At 36.0% G+C, this 20,387-nt stretch overlaps 1 protein-coding gene across 1 annotated transcript in view; it reads right to left on the reverse strand.

Moving 5' to 3' along the window:
• The window catches only part of LOC148106914 (uncharacterized), a 244,756-nt gene extending 225,477 nt beyond the window's left edge, over positions 1-19,279 (reverse strand). The window contains exon 1 of the mRNA XM_087860072.1: positions 19,201-19,279. Within this exon, the coding sequence (XP_087716198.1) occupies positions 19,201-19,279 (79 nt within the window). The remainder of the gene's footprint in view (positions 1-19,200) is intronic.
• Positions 19,280-20,387: the final 1,108 nt, after the last annotated feature.

Consider the following 20,387-nt stretch of genomic DNA (forward strand, 5'->3'; position numbering starts at 1 on the left):
ACGAAATAAAAGGCATCTAAATCAGCAAGGAGTTTTTAAACTTTCACTATCTAAAGATATCATGATACTATATATATAGAACACCTGAAGGATTCCACCAAAAAAAACTGCTAGAACTGAAAAACAAATTCAGTCAAGTTGCAGGATATAAAATCAATGTACAGAAATCTGTTGCATTTCTACACACCAAAAATGAAGCAACAGAAAGAGAAATTAGGGAGTCCATTCCATTTAAAATTGTACTAAAAAAACATAAGATACCAGGTATAAACTAAACCAAAAAGTTTAAAGACCTATACTCTGAAAATTATAAAACACTGACAAAAGAAACTGAAAATGAGACAAAGAAATGGAATAATATTCCATGCTTATGGATTGGAAGAACAAATATTTTTTAAATGCTTTTACTACCTAAAGTGATCTACACATTTAATGCAATCTCTATCAAAATACTAATAGCATTTTTCACAGAACTAGTGCAAGCAATCCTGATATTTGTATGGAACCACAATAGACCCTGAAGAGCCAAAGCAACCTTGAAAAAGTAAAGCAAAGCTGGAGGCATCACAATTCTGGACTTAAAGTTATATTACAAAGCTGTAGTAATCAAAACAGTTTGGTACTGGCACATAAATAGACATATAGCTCAACAGAACATAATAGGAAAACCAGAAATGAACCCACAACTATATGGTCAATTAATCTTTGGCAAAGCAGGGAAGAATATCCAATGGGAAAAAGAATGTCTCTTCAGTAAATGGTGTCAGAAAAACTGAACAGCAACATGCAAAAGAATGAAACTGGACCATGGTCTTATACCACACACAAAAATACATTCAAAATGGATGAAAGACCTAAACGTGAGACATGAAAAAAATCCTAGAAAAGAACACAGGCAGTAATTTCCTTGGCATTGGCTGTAACAACTTCTTTCTAGGGAAACAAAAGCAAAAATAAACTATTGGGACTTCAACAAAATAAAAAGCTTGTGCACAGTAAAGGAAACAATCAACAAAACTAAAAGGCAACCTACAGAATGGGAGAAGATATTTGCAAATGACCTATCTGAGAAAGGGTTAGTACCCAAAATATATAAAGAACTTAAAAAACTCAACACCCCACAAAGGAATAATCCAATTCAAAAATGGGTAGAAGACGTGAATAGATTTTTCCAAAGAAGACACTCTAGTGGCTAACAGACACATGAAAGATGCTCTACATCACTCATCATGAGGGAAATACAAATAAAAACTACAATGCAATATCACCTCACACCTGTCAGAATGGCTAAAATCAACAACGTAAGAAACAACAGGTGTTGGCAAAGGTGTGCAGAAAGGGGAACTCTTTTGTACTGTCGGTGGGAATGCAAACCTAGTGCAGCCACTCTGGAAAACAGTACAGAGTTTCCTCAAAAAGTTAAAAATAGAACTACCCTACCATCCAGCAATTGCACCACTAGGTATTTACCCAAAGAATACAAAGATACTAATCCAAGAGCATAGATGCACCCTGATGTTTTTAGCAGCATTATCTACAATAGCCAAGATATGGAAGCAGCCCAAGTGTCCATGGGTTGATGAATGGATAAAGAAGAAGTGGTGTATATATACAATGGCATATTACTCAGCCATAACGAAAGAATGGAATCTTGCCATTTGAAAGTAGATGAATGGATCTTAAGAGTATTATGCTAAGCAATGTAAGTCAGCCAGGAAAGACAAATACCATATGATTTCACTCACATGCTGAATTCAAGAAACAAAACAAATGAACAAAAGGGGAAAAAGAGATAGAGGGAGGCAAACTAAGAAGTAAACTTTTAACTACAGAGCACAAACTGATGGTTACCAGAGGGGAGATGGGTGGTGGGATGGGTGAAATAGTTGATGGGAATTAAGGAGTGCACTTAGTCTGATGAGGCCCTGGGTGTTGTATGAAAGTGCTGAATCACTATATTGTATACCTGAAACTAATATTACACTGTGTGTTAACTGGAATTCAAATAAAACCTTTTAAAAAATAAAAAATATATTAAGAAAAGAACACCCCCATTATCCCTTAATTCTTTTTTCTGTTACAGGTAGAATCAAATCACATGCTTTATCAATAAACTGCAATAATTGCCAGAGTCCTCAATCCTGAACATGGATAATCCAATGTTGTTAAAGAAAAAGATATAGTTGCATGTGTTTATGCAGATAAAAGATTTTGGAAGCACATACAGGAAAAATTGCCTGTGGTTACCTGAATTATAGAGATTACAGATGATTCTTAGTTTCTTACTTTTTCTTCTCTATATTTTCTCACTACACAATAAATGTTACTTATGTATTTTTAAATACATTAGAATTTTATTAATGGTGTGTGCATCCTGGTAGAACTAATTAATTATCCTGAAAGCAGCATTATTTTTAGAAAACACTGCTTCCAAATGAACTCCAGCTGGAAGGTACTGACTGTAGCAATTCAAAACTAAAACATAACTTTAATAATGAAAAGAACTTGAAAAGTAATACTTTTTAACAAGTGTCACTTTCACTGAATTCAAGCTGGTGTTCTATGGTGCTATGGGGCTATCAACCACATAGCTGGAGTGTACTTAGTGGGGCCCTGCTTGGAAATTGTAACAACTGCATTCTCACACAAACCTGAAGGTCACTTTATATTTAGGAAATACTAATTTTCACAATATACTACCAGGAAAAAAAGTTGAGTTTTATATTTATATTTCCTACGGAAGAATTCTGTGCAATTCAGATATCTTCTACACAGGTAATTAACATCGAACATGTCATATTCCCCAGGCAGGGAAGCTGATAAAACAACAAAGGACTGGTAACAGTTTAAGAAACTGGGGAGATTCACAGTTAGTGTCAAACAGTCTTGAAGCAGGTAGTGATGTAATAAAAAGCAAAAGATTCAAAGGGTTTGCAAGGAGCTATGTAATGGGAATGCTAAAGAGTTCAAATGATGCCAGCAGCTTTTCCTCTCTACTTCTTGGTTCTCCTTACACCTTCCCTCCAACCTGCCTAAGTCAGGGAATTACACATTAAGTAAACCCATAAACTAAATCTATAATTATTCTAAGTGAAATCAATGCAAACTGAATTACCTCCTAATTTTTGGTGTACATTTACCTCTTATTAAGGAGGAATATATGCCCTCTATGCTGAAAGAGATTCTTTCATGTACTGAAGCTGTTTTCTTCTCTTTATAGCTTGAAATGCAGATTATTTATGCGTGCAATTCATATCAGATATGCACATTTCTGAATGTCTCACTGAAAATCATGATTTAGTATTCTCAGAGATAGCATTTGTAATTTAGACATATATGGATTTTTATCACTTTCAATGTTGTAAATATGAACCAATAGTATGTTCATTGTAATAAAACAGAGGCAAATCAGTCATAAAAACATCTCAACTTCCCAAAATCATATGATAAATTTAGAATATATTTTTTAAAAAATCCTAGGTTTCATTACTAGATGTTGTTCCTATTACAAAATAAGAGCAAATGCAATATATCAATACATGCAGACATTTGAAAAAACATCTGGTACCTGCATTTCAGACTATAGACAATTACTTCACTCAAGTACAAGAATAAAAGGAATGTGAACACAAGCTATCAGGATCTCAAAGTAAATTATACATTATTTTGTTCAGATCTGGCATGGAAGCTATTTGAATGTTTAAAATTATATCTGAATTATGTCTGAAGTGCTCTAAATCTTCTCGTTTCACTAAAATACAAAAATTCAGGGGCGCCTGGCTGCCTTAGTCAGTAGAGCATATGACTCCCGATCTCAGGGTCATGAGTTCAAGCCCCACATTGGGCGTAGAGCTTAGTTTAAAAAAATAAACTTATAAATAAATAAATAAATAAATAAATAAATAAATAAATAAATAAAGTGTGAAAACATAAACCCAAGAGGACTTCCAATTTCCAGTCTGGATAGCAAGGAGCTTGGAAGTCATAGCTCCATCCTAACAAGTAAAAATCTGAACAAACTGAAAAGTCAACAACTCTTTTTAGATACATCATAGTAGCAAGGTCACAGGGCAAACTGCTGACCTGAAAATTGGAAAGACCAACAGGCAGATAACATAGATCACAATTTACTAAGAGCATAAACTGTATTATGAGCAAAAACCTTAAGAATCAGTACTAGGGTAGAAAAATCTAAATTATAATTGATGAATTGCTGGAGATTCAGTGTGGATAACTCTGAGAGTTAAAAACTCTCGAGGTGGGGTCCAGTTATATGGAGACTTCACACTTTTGTGGGTTTTATCAATAGGATCCCTACCAGTGTCTTACAGTGAATATTGAAGAAAAATCCCTTTATGTTTCCAACAGGGAGAAGCAAAAAAGAACCATTTTTAAATGCACCAGAGCATTCAGTTCTCGGAAGGCCTGACCTCAAGAAAATCTATTTTACCAGAGCCTTACCTATTGGTCTTATATCAGAATCTAACCTACGTAGTAGAAGAAAATACTCTAGCCTGTTCTACCCTCCATGTGGGGGAAGGAAAATACAAAATTCCAGCACCCACTAGACATCTTGTTCCACCAAAGGTGGGGAAAAAAACTTAGAGGCGCTTATGAAAGTCACAGCTGAGGGTCACAGACTTACCAATTCCTAAGGTCCAATCATAGGAATACAAAATGTTTACAGTCCCACCAAACCTTACCATCACATAACTAAAGGCTTATTTACCAGAGTTCTCTTTATCCAGTACATTATGTCCAGATTTCAAGAAAAAAATTGCAAGGCATACTAAAAGGCAAAAACAAAACAAAACAAACAAACAAAAAACCTCCTACAACAACAACAACAAAAACATGTTCAAGGAGACAGAGAGCATTAAAACCAAACTCAGATATGATGCCAGGAATGTTTGAATTATCATACCAAGAATTTAAAACAACTATGTTTAATATGAAAAGGATTCTAATTAAAAAAATAGACAACATGCAATAACAGATGGGTAATGTGAGTATTGGAATGGAAATTCTAACAAAGAATCAAAAAGAAAAGTAAGAGATCAAAAACAATGTGTCAGAAAAAGAATGTCTTTGATGGGCTCATGAGTAGGCTAAACACAGCTCAGACAAATATGTCTGAGTTTGAGTATATGTCAATAGAAATTTCCAAAACTGAAAATCAAGGAGATAAAAGACTGAAAAAATGGAACAGAATATCCAAGAACTGTGGGACAACTATAAACTTCAATATTTTCATAATGAGATTACCAGAAGAAGAAGAAAGAGAGAAAGGAATAGATAAAATATTTGAAGCAATAATGACTGAGAATTTCCAAAAATTAAAGTCAGATATCAATCCACAGATCCAGAAATCTCAGACCAATTAGGATAAATGCCAAAAATAAAAAAACAAAAAACCTTACACCTAGGCATATCATATTCAAATCACACAAAATATAAGGAAAGGAAAAAATCTTGAAAGAAGCTAGATGGAAATAAGTTTACCTATATAGAAGCAAGTAAGAATTATACCCAACTTCCCCTCAGAAAACATGTAGATAAGAAGACAGTATGGTAAACTATTTAAAATCTTGAGAAAAAAATTCCCACCAACCTAGAATTTTTTGTTCTGTGAAATTATCCTTCAAAAGTGAAGGAGAGATAGACTTTCAGACAAACAAAAATTGAGGGAATCTGTTATAAGTAGCCCTGCTTGCAAAAAATGTTAAGAGAAGTTCTTCAGGAAGAAGGAAAATGATACAGGTCAGAAACTTAGATCCATATAAAGGAAGGAAGAGTATTAGAAAAGGACAAGAAGGTAAAATAAAAACTTTTGTTTTACTTATTTGGAATTGATCTAACAGATTAACAATGTCCTCAAAATAACAGCAAATATATACCCAATATTTATATCTTATGTATAAGTAAAACAAACAACAGCAATTATACAAGGGACAGGAGGGAGGAATTAGGAATATTTTGTTATTATAAGATACTTGCAATTACCAGTGAAGTGGTATAGCGTTATTTGAAAGTGGGCTTGGATTAATTGTAAATATATTGCAAACCTTAAAGCAACTATAAAAAAGCTTAAAAATATAATTGATAGGCTAAGAAAAGAGAAAATGGAATCATATAAATGCTCAATTAAAATCACAAAAGCAGACAAAAGGTGGAAGCAACACACAAGTATCCACGGAATACTGAATGGATAAACAAAATGTGGTGTATTCATAAAATTACATACTATTCAGCCTTAAAAAGGAGGAAAATTCTGATACATGCTACAACATGGATGGGCCTTGAGAACACCATACCAAATAAAGGCACAGAAAGACAACTGTGTGATTCCACTTAAATGAAGTACCAAAAATAATAAAATTCATAGAGACAAGAGGCACAGTAGTGGCTGTCAGGGACTGGGGGAGTTATTTTTTAATGGGTACAGAGTTTCAGTTTTACAAGAGGAAAAGAATTCTGGAGATGGACAGTGAGGATGATAGCACAACAATGTGAATGTGCTTAATGCGGCTGAACTAACCACATACTTAGAAGAGGTTAAAATGGTAAATTTTATGTTGTATACATTTTACCATATCATATGGTCTGAAGATCTGTGTCCCCCAAGCTTTATATGTTGAAAATTTAATCCACAATATGTTGGTATTAGAAAGCGGGGAACTTCTAAGAGGTGATTAGGTCATGAGGGTAGATCTCATGAATGAGTTTTGGGTCGTTACAAAAGACACCGCAGAGAGCTCCCTCACCTTTTCCACAATGTGAGGACACAGTGAGAAGGCACTGTCTAGGAACCAGGAAGCCCTTGCTGAACACAAAATCTGCTGGCACCACAATCCTGATTTCTAATTCCTCATCCTGATTCCCAACCTTCACAAACAAAAGAAATAAATGTTTGTGTTTCATTAAAAAAATAAATTAAGGGGCGCCTGGGTGGTGCAGTCATTAAGCGTCTGCCTTCGGCTCAGGACATGATCCCGCCGTTCTGGGATCGAGCCCCACATCAGGCTCCTCTGCTGGGAGCCTGCTTCTTCTTCTCCCACTCCCCCTGCTTGTGTTCCCTCTCTCTCTGGCTGTCTCTCTCTCTGTGTCAAATAAATAAATAAAATCTTTGAAAAAAAATAAAATTAAAAAATTAAAAAATAAATTAAATCAAATCAAATCACAAAGGCAGAAACATAATGGACAATAAAAACTTGAAAAACAAGGGTAATGAATAGAAAACAATAACAAATAAGGTAGATAATAATCAAACTATACCAATAATAACTTTAAATTTCAGTGGTCTAAATACACCAATTGAAAAAGATTGTCAGAGTGAACAAAAAAAAACAATGTGCAACATTATGTTGCCTATGAGGAATACACTTTAAATATATAGGCACCGGGCGGGGAAAGATGGCGGAGGAGTAGGGGACCCTATTTCAACCAGTCCCCTGAATCGAGCTGGATTTACCAGACCATCCTTAACATTCACAAAATCAGCCTGAGATGTAAGAAGATACATCTGGCTCTCTACAAACAGAACATCTCCAGCACCTGGTTTTGAGGTAAGAAGTGGGGAGCCAAGAGTCTGCAGAAAGGTATCGGAAGATAAATGGAATGGGGAGGGAGCCTCTGTGCTCATATGCTGGGAAGGCAGAAGCTTCCAATGCTGGGGAGCGGGCCAGGCACACAAATCTGTACCAGCAGGGAAACCAGACTGAAACCTGAAACTTGGGATCACGCATGCGACCCAGGGGCAGCTGGCAGTTTTAGCAGAACAAAGGGCAGAGATGTGCCCTGCCCAGGGAGCGAGGACTGGGAGAGTGTCTGTGGGGCCAAAAACCCAAGACACTGTGGGTTTTTAGCAGCACTGACAGAAATGGAGTGAATGTGGCCTGGAAAGCTCAGTGAAGAGCAGACTGCGATCTCTCTTTTCTGAGACAGAGGTTTAGATATGGTCACTGCTGCTCTGACTCTCAGAAGAAACACACAAAGCCACCAGGGAAAGCCAGAAGACAGACAGGAAGAACAAGAAGTCCACATCCCTAAGGTCCCTATAAAACAGGTGCATCTTGTTTGGGTCCTGGTCAATAATTTGGACTCTGTACATGTCCGCAACCACACCTCATCAGAATGACAAAGAGGAGGAACCCCCAACAAAGGAAAGAAACAGAGTATGTGGCCTGTGCCACAGAACTTATGGATATGGATATAACCAAGATATCAGAAATGGATTTCATAGAAACAATTATCAAGACAATGTATGGGCTTGAGAAAAATATTAATGAAAATATAGAATCTAAGGGCTGAAATGAGAATGAATCTGGCAGAAATTAAGAATGCTATGAATCAAATGCAAACTAACCTGGGTGCTATGACTACCTGGTAAACGAGGCAGAAGAATGAATTAGTCAGATAGAGGATGAGATGATAGAAAAGAAGGAAAAAGAGGTAACATGGGAAAAAAGACTCTAATTTTAAGAAAAAAAAAGCTACGGGAGATTACTGACACAATGAAATGTTCCAATGTCACAAATAGCACCCCGAGGGGGTGAGAACGAGAGAGGTCTAGAAGAGATATTTGAACAAATTGTAGCTGAGAACTTCCCTAATCTGGTGAAGGAAACAAGCATTCCTGTCCAAGAGGCAAAGATAACCCCTTGCAAGATCAATGAGAACAAACACCATGACACATAATAGTACAATTTGCAAGTCTTAGATTCAAGGAAACAATCTTGAAAGCAGCAAGGGGGAAGAGAATCCTCACGTACAGAGGGAGGAACATCAGAATAACATCAGACCCGTCTACAGAGACCTGGCAAACCATAAAAAGCTGGCAAGACATATTCAGAGCTCTAAGTGAGAAGAACATGCAGCCAAGGATACTATATCCAGCAAGGCTGTGATTCAGAATGGATGGAGAGACAAGGACATTCCAAGACCAGCAGAAACTGAAAGAATATGTGACACCAAGCCAGCCCTACAAAAAATATGAATGGGGGGTTCTATAAAAGTAAAAAGACCCCAAGAGTGATAGAGAACAGAAATTTACAATCTATACAAACAAAGACTTCACAGGCAACATGACAATATTAAAATCATATCTCTCAATAATCACTCTCAATGTGAATGGCCTAAATGCTCCCATAAAACACCACAGGTTTGCAGATTGGATCAAAAGACATGACCCATCCATTTGCTGTCTACAAGAGACTCATGTTGAACCTAAAGATACATCCAGACTGAGAGTGAAAGGATGGAGAACCATTTTTCATGCTAATGGACCTCAAAAGAAAGCTGGGGTAGCAATTCTCATATGAGACAAAATAGATTTTAAGCTAAAGACTGTAGTTAGAGATACAGAAGAACACTACATTATTCTTAAAGGATGTATCTAACAAGAGGATCTAACAATTATAAATGCCCCCAACAGGGGAGCCGCCAACTACATAAGCCAACTGTTAACCAAAATAAATACACATATCAATAATAATAGGTTAATGGTTGGGGACGTGAACACTCCACCCTCAGCAAAAGACAGATCACTTAAGGAGAAAATCAACAAAGAAACAAGAGCCTTGAATGACACACTGGACCAGATGGACCTCATAGATATATACAGAGCATTCCACCCTAAAACAACAGAATACTCATTTTTTTCAAACGAATTTGGAAATTCCTCCAGAATACACCATATACTGGGTCACAAAACACGTCTCAACCAATACCAAAAGACTGAGATTATCCCCTGCATATTCTCAGACCACAGTGCTTTGAATATGGAACTCAATCACAAGAAAAAATTTGGAAGAAACGCAAACACTTGCAAACTAAGGACCATTCTGCTTAAGAATGTTTGGGTAAACCAGGAAATTAAAGAACTTAAGCAATTTATGGAAACCAATGAGAATGAAAACACATTGGTCCAAAACCTATGGGACACTGCAAAGGTGGTCCTAAGGGGGAAATACATAGCTGTCCAAGCCTCACCCTAAAGAATAGAAAAATCTAAAATGCAGTCCTTATACTCACACCTAAAACAGCGGGAGATGGAACAAAAGAATAGACCTAAGCCAAGCACAAAAAGACAACTGATTAATATTAGAGCAGAGATCAATGATTTAGAAACCAGAACTACAGTAGAGCAGATCAACAAAACTAGAAGCTGGTTCTTTGAAAGAATTAATAAGATTGAAAAGTCACTGGCCAGACTTATTCAAAAGAATAGAGAAAGGACCCAAATTAATAAAATTATGAATGAAAGGGGAGAGATCACAACCAACACCAATGAAATAGGAAAGATCATTAGCAACTTTTATCAACAGCTTTATGCCAATAAATTAAACAACCTGGAAGAAATGGATGCCTTCCTGGAAGCCTATAAACTACCAACACTGAAACAGCAAGAAATTGACAACCTAAATAGACTGATAACCAGTAAAGAGATTGAAGCAGTGATCAAAAATCTTTCAAAAGACAAGAGTCCAGGGCCTGATGGATTCCCTGGGGAATTCTACTAAACATTCAAGGAAGAAATAATACCTATTCTTTTGAAGCTGTTTCAAAAAATAGAAAGAGAAGAAAAACTTCCAAACTCATTCTATGATGCCAGCATTTCCTTGATCCCAAAACCAGGCAAAGACCCCATCAAAAAGGAGAATTACAGACCGATATCCCTGATGAATATGGATGTCAAAATCCTCAACAAGATCCTAGCTAATAGTATCCAACAGTACATTAAAAGGATTATCCATCACAACCAAGTGGGATTCATCCCTGGGATGCAAGGGTGGTTCAACATTCGCAAATCAATCAGTGTGATAGATCACATTAATAAGAGAAAAGACAAGAACCATATAGTCCTTTCAATTGATACAGAAAAATCATTTGACAAAAAACAGCATCCTTTCCTGATTAAAACCTTTCAGAGTGTAGGGATAGAGGGTACATTCCTCAATTTCATAAAAACCATCTATGAAAAGCCTACAGCGAATATCATTCTCAATGAGGAAAAGCTTTCCCTTAAGATCAGGAACACGACAAGGATGCCCACTCTCGCCATTATTGTTCAACATAGTACTAGAAGTCCTAGGAACAGCAATCAAACAACAAAAAGAAAAAAAAAGGTATTCAAATTGGCAAAGAAGAAGTCAAACTCTCTCTTTTCACAGATAACATGATACTTTATATGGAAAACCCAAAAGACTCCATCCCCAAATTACTAGAACTCATACAACAACTGATATAACAATTAGGTAACATGGCAGGATACAAAATCAATGCACAGAAATCAGTGGCATTTCTATACACGAAAATGAGACTGAAGAAAGAGAAATTAGGGAATCGATTCCATTTACAATAGCACCAAAAACCATTATATATCTTGGAATAAACTTAACCAGAGAGGTAAAGGAACTATACTCCAGATACTACGGAACACTGATGAAAGACATTGAAGAAGACAGAAAAAGATGGAAACACATTCCATGTTCATGGATCAGAAGAATAAACATAGTTAAAATGTCTATGCTACCCAGAGCAATCCACACTTTCAACGCCATCCTGATCAAAATACCAATGACATTTTTCAAAGTGCTGGAACAAACAATCCTATAATATGCGTGGAAGCAGAAGAGACCCAGAATCGCCAAGGAAATGTCGAAAAAGAAGAACAAAGCTTGGGGCATCATGTTGCCTGATTTTAAGCTATACTACAAAGCTGTGATCACAAAGACAGCATGGTACTGGCACAAAAACAGACACTTAGGCCAGTGAAACAGAATATAGTCTCCAGAAATGGACCCTCGACTTTTTGGTCAACTAATCTTTGACAAAGCAGGAAAAAATATCCAGTGGAAAAAAGACAGTCTCTTCAATAAATGGTGCTGGGAAAATTGGACAGCTATATACAGAAGAATGAAACTTGACCACTCTCTCACACCATACACAAAGATAAACTCCAAATGGATGAAAGACCTCGATGTGAGACAGGAATCCGTCAAAATCACAGAAGAGAACATAGGCTGTAACCTCTTAGACATCGGCCACAGCAACTTCTTTCATGACACATCTCCAAAGGCAAGGGAAACAAAAGCAAAAATGAACTTTTGGGACTTCATCAAGGTAAGAAGCTTCTGCACAGCAAAGGAAACAGTCAACAAAACAAAGAGTCAACCCACAGAATGGGAGAAGAAATTGACAAATGACACTACAGATGAAAGGCTGGTATCTAAGATCTATAAAGAACTTCTCAATCTCAATACCCAAGAAACCAGTAATCAAATAAAAAAATGGGCTGATGATATGAACAGACACTTTTCCAATGAAGACATACGAATGGCTAACAGATACATGAAAAAATGTTCAACATCGTTAGCCATCAGGGAAATTCAAATCGAAACCACATTGAGATTCCACCTTACGCCAGTTAGAATGGCAAAAATTGACAAGGCAAGGAACAACAAATGTTGGAGAGGATGTGGAGAAAGGGGATCCCTCCTTCATTGTTGGTGGGAATGCAAGTTGGTACAGCCACTCTGGAAAACAGCGTGGAGGTCCCTTAAAAAGATAAAAATAGAGCCACCCTATGACAGAGCAATTGCACTACTGGGTATTTACCCCAAAGATATGGATGTAGTGAAGATAAGGGCCATACGCACCCCAATGTTCATAGCAGCATTGTCTGCAGTAGCCAAACTGTGGAAGGAGCCAAGATGCCCTTCAACAGACAAATGGATAAAGAAGATGTGGTCCCTATATACAATCGAATATTACTCAGCCATCAGAAAGAATGATTACCCAACATTTGCAGCAACATGGATGGAACTGGAGGAGATTATGCTAAGTGAAATAAGTCAAGCAGAGAAAGACAATTATCATATGGTTTCACTCATTTGTGGAACATAAGGAATAGCAGGGAGATTGGTAGGAGAAGGAAAGGAACAATGAAGGGGGAGGTTAAGAGAAGGAACCACGGGAGACTATGAACTCTGGGAAACAAACTGAGGGTTTCAGAGGGGAGGGGGGTGGAGGGATGGGCTAGCCCGGTGAAGGGTATTAAGGAGGGCGTGTATTGCATGGAATACTGGGTGTTATACGCAAACAATAAATCATGGAGCACTACATGAAAAACTAATGATGTACTGTAGCAGTTCAATAAAGTCTCAAAGGATTTAAAAATAAATAAATAAATAAATAAATAAATAAATAAAAACAAATTATTTCAAACTGTGGTAGATACTGTCAAAATATTGCAGATATATATCTATATAGGTGGTGCTTAACCACTGGGTAACTCTGACAACCAATAGGAGAAATTACCTTTTTGTGGCAAGAATGTGTTCCTAGTCTTTATGCCTCCATGCCTTTTTTTTTTTTTGCTTTATGCATATTATACAACTATAACTTCCCACTTAGGAGAAACTGCTTAGGTGTTTTAAATCTGAGCAATATGCTTAAAAGTGTGGGAAAATATTGAAGACAAAAGGGGAGAAAGATCTGCTCATCGTACATTAATGATTCATTACCTAGTAAAGAAGTTCCTTGGTCTGGAATACCGGTGTACAAACCGTCTGATTGTCATGATATACAAAATAAAGCACATAAATATATTTTGAATGAGAAAGTCTGTAGTTTACAGCAAATTTTCAAAGGGATTAGGACTTGTGACACTTAAATATTTAAGAAGTCATCTATGCAATTCTATAGGTTGCTGGCATCTATAACAGACTGCTAAGCAAAACAATTACATCAGTATACTCATTAATAGCATCTGGAACTCTGAAAGCTAAAGCAGCTCCCCAGGGGCCCAACTTACAATCTAAATGTAAATAACTCACTATTGTAAATCAGGTACAGGTAGTCTATAAACAGCAGTTGTAGTCATCACCACCTGGTATTATCAGGCCCAAATCTCAATCCCCAGAACTTGAATAAGGATAAAGACCAGGAAGGGTGGCATCTTTCCTTTTTTCCAGAAGTGTCTGTAGCTATCTTGCTACTCAATACTAGCCTTAGACACGAGATAAAGACAGCACAGCCACTCATCTGTGAAATGTAATTTAAGAAGCATTTGAAAGAGTCTTACCCACAAATAAAAACTTTCTCTCTTGCTAAGGCATCATATTTCATAACTGGTGATTTGTACCCAACCTCTTCCAAAATGTATATAGGTATTTTTTATTATTTCGGAGAATAGGCTATAAGTTACTTGGTCTCTTTCCTGGTGTTTTGATGCCTACCATTCTTACTTATTTTTAATATGAAGCCCTTCTGCTCATTCACAAGTCTCTTCCCGAATGATAAATTCAATATTGTCAGAGTCACTGTAGTGGAATGATTTCCCTTGTCAAATATATCTTGCATAGCTTATGATTTTGACAGTATCAATGTACATCAGTACTGAAGGAAGAGGACTTAGCTGCCCATTATTATGATCTTTCCTAATTTATTAATTTTGCAAGCTTCTCCAACTTAATCTTTTCCAGACAAATATTTTCTTAATGAAAATTATCCATTAATTAATACTTTCTAATTTGAGGTATACCTGGTTTTATGTTATTAAAATCCATATATAGATAGAGCTAACAATCCTCTAAACCTGTAAGATCCAAGGAATTCGATAAACAGTAACAATATGTTGGTGCTTCTGACAGTGTAGATACTAGCATAATAATAACAATAGTTGAATTGATAGTTGGATAAAAATAAGAACAATGATAAAATACATTTCACATTTATTTTGTACTTTAACCCTCCCCAAATATTTGTTATTACTGATTTTTTAAAGATTTTATTTATTTATTTGAGAAAGAGAGAGAGAGAAAGAGAGAGTACAAGCAGGGGGAGCAGCAGGCAGAGGGAGGAGAGGTAGGCTCCCCTCTGAGCAGGGAGCCCGAAGATATGGGGCTCAATCCCAAGACTCTGGGATCATGACCTGAGCTGAAGGCAGACGCTTTACCAAGTGAGCCACCCAGGTGCCCCTGGTTTTCACTTTTCACTGCAACAAACCTCTGAGACATATATAACTGTATTGCCAATTTGAGAAGAAAAGAAAGAATGAAAGAAGAAAGAAAGGATAAAAGAAAGAAGGGAAGAAAAGACAGAAAGAAGGAAAGAAACATACTGAAAGAGAAAGAAAACCAATTTAAAAAAATAAGAAAACTTTAGAAATCCTAACGGCCAAGTGCCTTGTCTATGGTCACAAACTGAGGGTTTTAGAGGGGAGGGGGTGGGGGGATGGGCTAGCCCGGTGATGGGTATTAAGGAGGGCACATATTGCATGGAGCACTGGGTGTTATACGCAAACAATGAATCATGGAACACTACATCAAAAACTCATGGAACACTACATCAAAAACTAAGGATGTACTCTATGGTGAATAAAATATCTTAAAAAAAAAAAACAAAAAAAACATGGAGTTTAGCAGTAAAATCAAGCCTAGAAGTCAGGGCTCCAAATTCAGTTTACATTCTTTCCATAGATTCAAGATGTTGCAACTGTTAAGTTTAAATCACACTTTCTATTTTGTACTAAAATTCAGGAAAATTCCTTTACTTAAAAAGAAATCATATATTTTGGATACTAACATTTTATTGGATATGTTATTTACAAATATCTTCTCCCATTCAGTAGGTTGCCTTTTTGTTTTGTTGATTGTTTCCTTCACTATACGCAGACTTTTATGTAGTCCCAATAGTTTATTTTTGCTTTTATTTCTTTTGCCTCAAGAAATATAACAAAAAAAAATGTTAACAGAAACATGAAAAGATGCTCAGCATCACTCATCATGAGGGAAATACAAATCAAAACTACAAGGTATCACCTCACACCAGTCAGAATGTCTAAAATCAACAACACAAGAAATAGCAACTGTTGGCAAGGATGCAGAGAAAAAAGACCCTTCTTACACTGTTGGTGGGAATGCAAACTGGTGCAGTCACCAGTGGGAAACAGTATGGAGGGTCCTCAAACATTAAAAATAGAACTACCCTGAGATGCAGTAATTGCACTACTGGGTAGTTACTCAAAAAATATAGAAACACTAATTCAAAGGGATGCATGCACCCTGATGTTTATAGCAGCATTATCAACAAGAGCCAAATTATGGAAATAGCCCAAATGTCAATCGACTGATGAAGGGATGAAGAAAAAGTGATATAAACATACTGATATGCATATTATATTATTCAACCATAAAAAAGAATGAAATCTTGCCATTTGCAACGACATGGATGGAGCTAGAGAACATAATGCTAAGTAAAATAAGTCAGTCAAAGACAAATACCATGATTTCACTCATATGTGGATTTTAAGAAACAAAACAAATGAGTAAAGGAAAAAAGAAAAAGAGAGAGAGGCAAACCAAGAAACAGACTCTTGGGGCACCTGGGTGGCACAGCGGCGGTTAAGCGTCTGCCTTCGGCTCAGGGCGTGATCCCAGCGTTACGGGATCGAGCCCCACATCAGGCTCCTCCGCTATGAGCCTGCTTCTTCCTCTCCCACTCCCCCTGCTTGTGTTCCCTCTCTCGCTGACTGTCTCTATCTACGTCGAATAAATAAATAAAATCTTTAAAAAAAAAAAAGAAACAGACTCTTAACTACAGAGAACAAACTGATAGTTACCAAAGGGGAGGTGGGTGGGGGGATGGGTTAAATAGGTGATGGGAATTAAGGAGGGCAATTGTCATGATGAGCACTGGGTGATGTTTGGAATTGTTGAATCACTATATTGTACACCTGAAACTAATGTAATACTCTATGTGAACTAAATTGGAATTTAAATACATACATACATACTAATATGTTATATGAGCTTATACTTCAATTAATAAAAATTTTTAAAATATATATATACATATGTGTGTGTGTGTATATATATATATATATATATATATCTTACATCTTTATCCATTCATACATATACATATGTCAATCACATGGAATATAACTCAGCCATCCAAAAGAATGAAATCCTGCCATTTGCAACAATGTGGATGGAGCTAGAGTGTATTTTGCTAAGTGATTCTGCAACTAAATCCACACCAAATGGAGTTTCTGTGGAAACCTTTGTTAACTCTGAGGACAACCTGAGAGTTTTCTGGAAAGCCCAACACCTGAACTGGGCTAGAAATGCAACTTGGGGCCACAATCCATCTACGCGGCTCATACAAACAAACACACACAAATAAAAATGAAAGACTAAATAATGATTTTTCTAAACACTGGCAGTCTCAGTAGCAGTTTATTCCTCTAAAGTATATCTTGAGTCTCAAACTGCACCCAGACCTCAATAGATAGTGCAATATGACTAATACTCTTAAAGTAACGTGCTTACGCATGATAATATCATGGATATGCTATAATAATAGCTCCCTGAAAAACCCTCTGGCATTCTGTTTTTTGTGTTTTGCTTTGTTTTTGCATTTTCAGTTTTAATAGTGCTAGCCTGCTCTAGGTTTTTCCCTCTAAATTAACTGTGAAAAAAGGTCTCCGGTAAGTCAAATTGTTATAACCATCTTTGGTTTTCTGTTCATGTAACAGAAACTATTTAACTTTTTAATAATGTTGTAACTTACCACTAATCAAAGACAAAATCCAAGCTAGGATACCAATAAGGCACTGAAGTCTGGTGCCTATAATTCACAGCTTGTTTATTTGAAATTACTTTCTTTTACAATTACTGTTATAAGAATATGCCACTATCACCAAACAAAAGTTAACTAAGAGTGGCAACCTGAAAGTTTCTGGGCATTAGGCCAATTTTATAGGAAAAATTGAGAAGTGAAATATTAAAGTCATTATTTTGTCAATAATGACAAAAATATTTGCTAAACACCTAGTCTTTGCAAGGTATTGTACTGAGTGTTGTCAGAGATACAAAGTAAGTAAAATATTACATTTTGCCTTCAAACTATTTTCAATTTGATAGGAAAAAGATAACCCCCCCACACACAAATACAGTGATAGGCACAAAGTGCTTTGAAATGCAAAGGAAATATTACGGAAGCACAGGGGGAGGAAGACATTTCTTCTTGCAGCAGCAATCAGTATTTTATTCCCTAAACTAGTGAGTAGGGTGATGCTAAAATGTTTAAGTTTTCTGATGTTAAAAATTTAACAGTTGCGATTAAAGTGTGAACCAAGAAAACTTGAAGTTTATTCTTCATTTGAGATTCCTCCGCATTAAAATAATTTTATTGGCATAATTGAAATTATATTTGTAATAAACTCATATATTGTAATAGACAACTGCATGTACTCAATTTATTGGGAGGGAAATCTTACTGAACTGAATTTTATGGATGAGTAATTAAAATTTCAAAAAGATACTATAATTCTGTAATGATAATACGTTATTTTCATCTATGTAGTACCTAATCCACTATACTTAACACAACAGAACATACTAAACCAGCTTTATATAAAGAAAACATTGCAACAGAGCAAAACTTCATAGTAATTAATCATCTTAAGAAGAGCACATATAATTAAAAATGGTAAGCACTGCCAATCTTTCCTAAAGTGTTCCTTGGTATGATGCTAATAAAGCTGATAATAAAGACGACTTTGGATTTTTCCTCCCTCTTAAATCATTAAACATATTATTTTTTAGTACCTATTCATGTAAACACTAAGTGATGGAGGCAGGAAAAGCATTTACTCTAAAAGTAAACTATAATTAAATGTAATAAATTATAACTAATAATAAAATTATTTAACTTAATTGCATTTAACTCCTCCTTTCATTGCATCTATTCCTTTACACAATCCATTCCCTTCAGTCAGCAATAGCTCCTTCCAATAGAAGAATGTAAATCATATTTGTTAGTGTGTTTACTGTTTATCTAATGTCATTATTTTAGAATATTTTGTTGCTTCCAGTATTCACATATTACTTCTATTAAGAACAAAGTCACACATTAATATGTTAATTTAAAATACTATATTAATTCTAATATTCAAACAAAAATACATTAATCAAGACAAGGAATTATTCTTGGAATGTGTTTATTAAAACACAATGTTATGACCTTAAAGTTACAGACTTCAGGTTCAAATCTTTAATATTGAAGCATCTTCCATAAAAGACTGCAAAATAATACATGTTTTATGTACTAATATTCTGTGAAATCTGGCCAGCTGAGCCTGTAAAAGATGAAATGTGATGTGCAGAGCTAAGAAGTTTCAAAACATCTTACCTTCTATCCACACACGAACTTCAATAGCAGACGATGTCACAGTAGGATCTTGTCGAAGAAGACGAAATGATTGTACCATGTCTCAGAATGGATACATAGAGAAAATCCTGCGGTGTTTAATGTTTAAGGCTTAGATAATCCGAGTAGCTAAGAATGAAATAACAGAACTTAATCAGGTTCAGGCATTATCTATTCATACAGACTGCCTTATATTAGCATATGCTGTCAGGTGTGGGAGTTTGGGATAAAATAGTCCACCATTAATTAAATAATTAATATGTATTGCATATCTATTTAGTAAAATACAAAAACTCAAATATAAATCTGAATGAAATACTGATACAATGTGGATGAACACTGAAAACATTATGCTAGGTGAATGAAGCCAGACACATAAGGTTGCATATTGTCTGATTCCATTTAGTTGAAAAATTCAGTAGAGGTAAATCCATAGACACAGAAAGATTAGTGGTTGCCAGGAGCTGAGGCGAGACAGCGAAGAGTGACTGTTTAATGGGTACAGGGCTCCCCTTGGAGTGATGAAAATGTTTTGGAACTAGATAAAAGTGATGGTTGTACAACATAGCGAATATATTAAATACCTCTTAATTGCAGACTTTAAAATAGTTAATTTTGTTACATAAATTTTACCTCACTCAGATAAAATTTAAAAGGCAACAATAAATAAATTAAATAAATAAATAAATAAATAAATAAACCTGACACAACTTCTGTCCAAAAGGAATTGTGAATCTATTAAGAAGGATCAAAAGCACATGAACAGCATCATTAATTTGCTTGAGACAAGTACTATACAGAAAATGTGCTAAGGAGTTTGTTTAACTGCAAGGAAAAGAAACAGCTTCATGCAGCAGGTGGCATCTGAGTCAAGGCAAAGACTAGACAGAAAAGAACCTTGAGAGAAAAATAATATCTTCCCTACCTACATCAGGAGTTTCTTGTGAGACCCATGAAAAGAAAAAAACAAATGGGAAGGAGAATGCTTTTTAAAACGTGAAACAGGCATGCCTAGGTTGTGCAGTCAGTTAAGCGTCAGATTCGTGGTTTTGGCTCAGGTTCTGATCTCAGTGTCCTGGGATCTAGCCCAGCTTAGGGCCCCACTCAGTAGGGAGTCTGCTTGAGATTCTCTCTCTCCCTCTGACCCTCCCCCAGCTCGCACTCTCTCT

The sequence above is a fragment of the Ursus americanus genome, chromosome X (assembly GCF_024610735.1).
Source record: "Ursus americanus isolate L20-20 chromosome X, mUrsAme1.1.p, whole genome shotgun sequence".
Taxonomy (NCBI): domain Eukaryota; kingdom Metazoa; phylum Chordata; class Mammalia; order Carnivora; family Ursidae; genus Ursus; species Ursus americanus.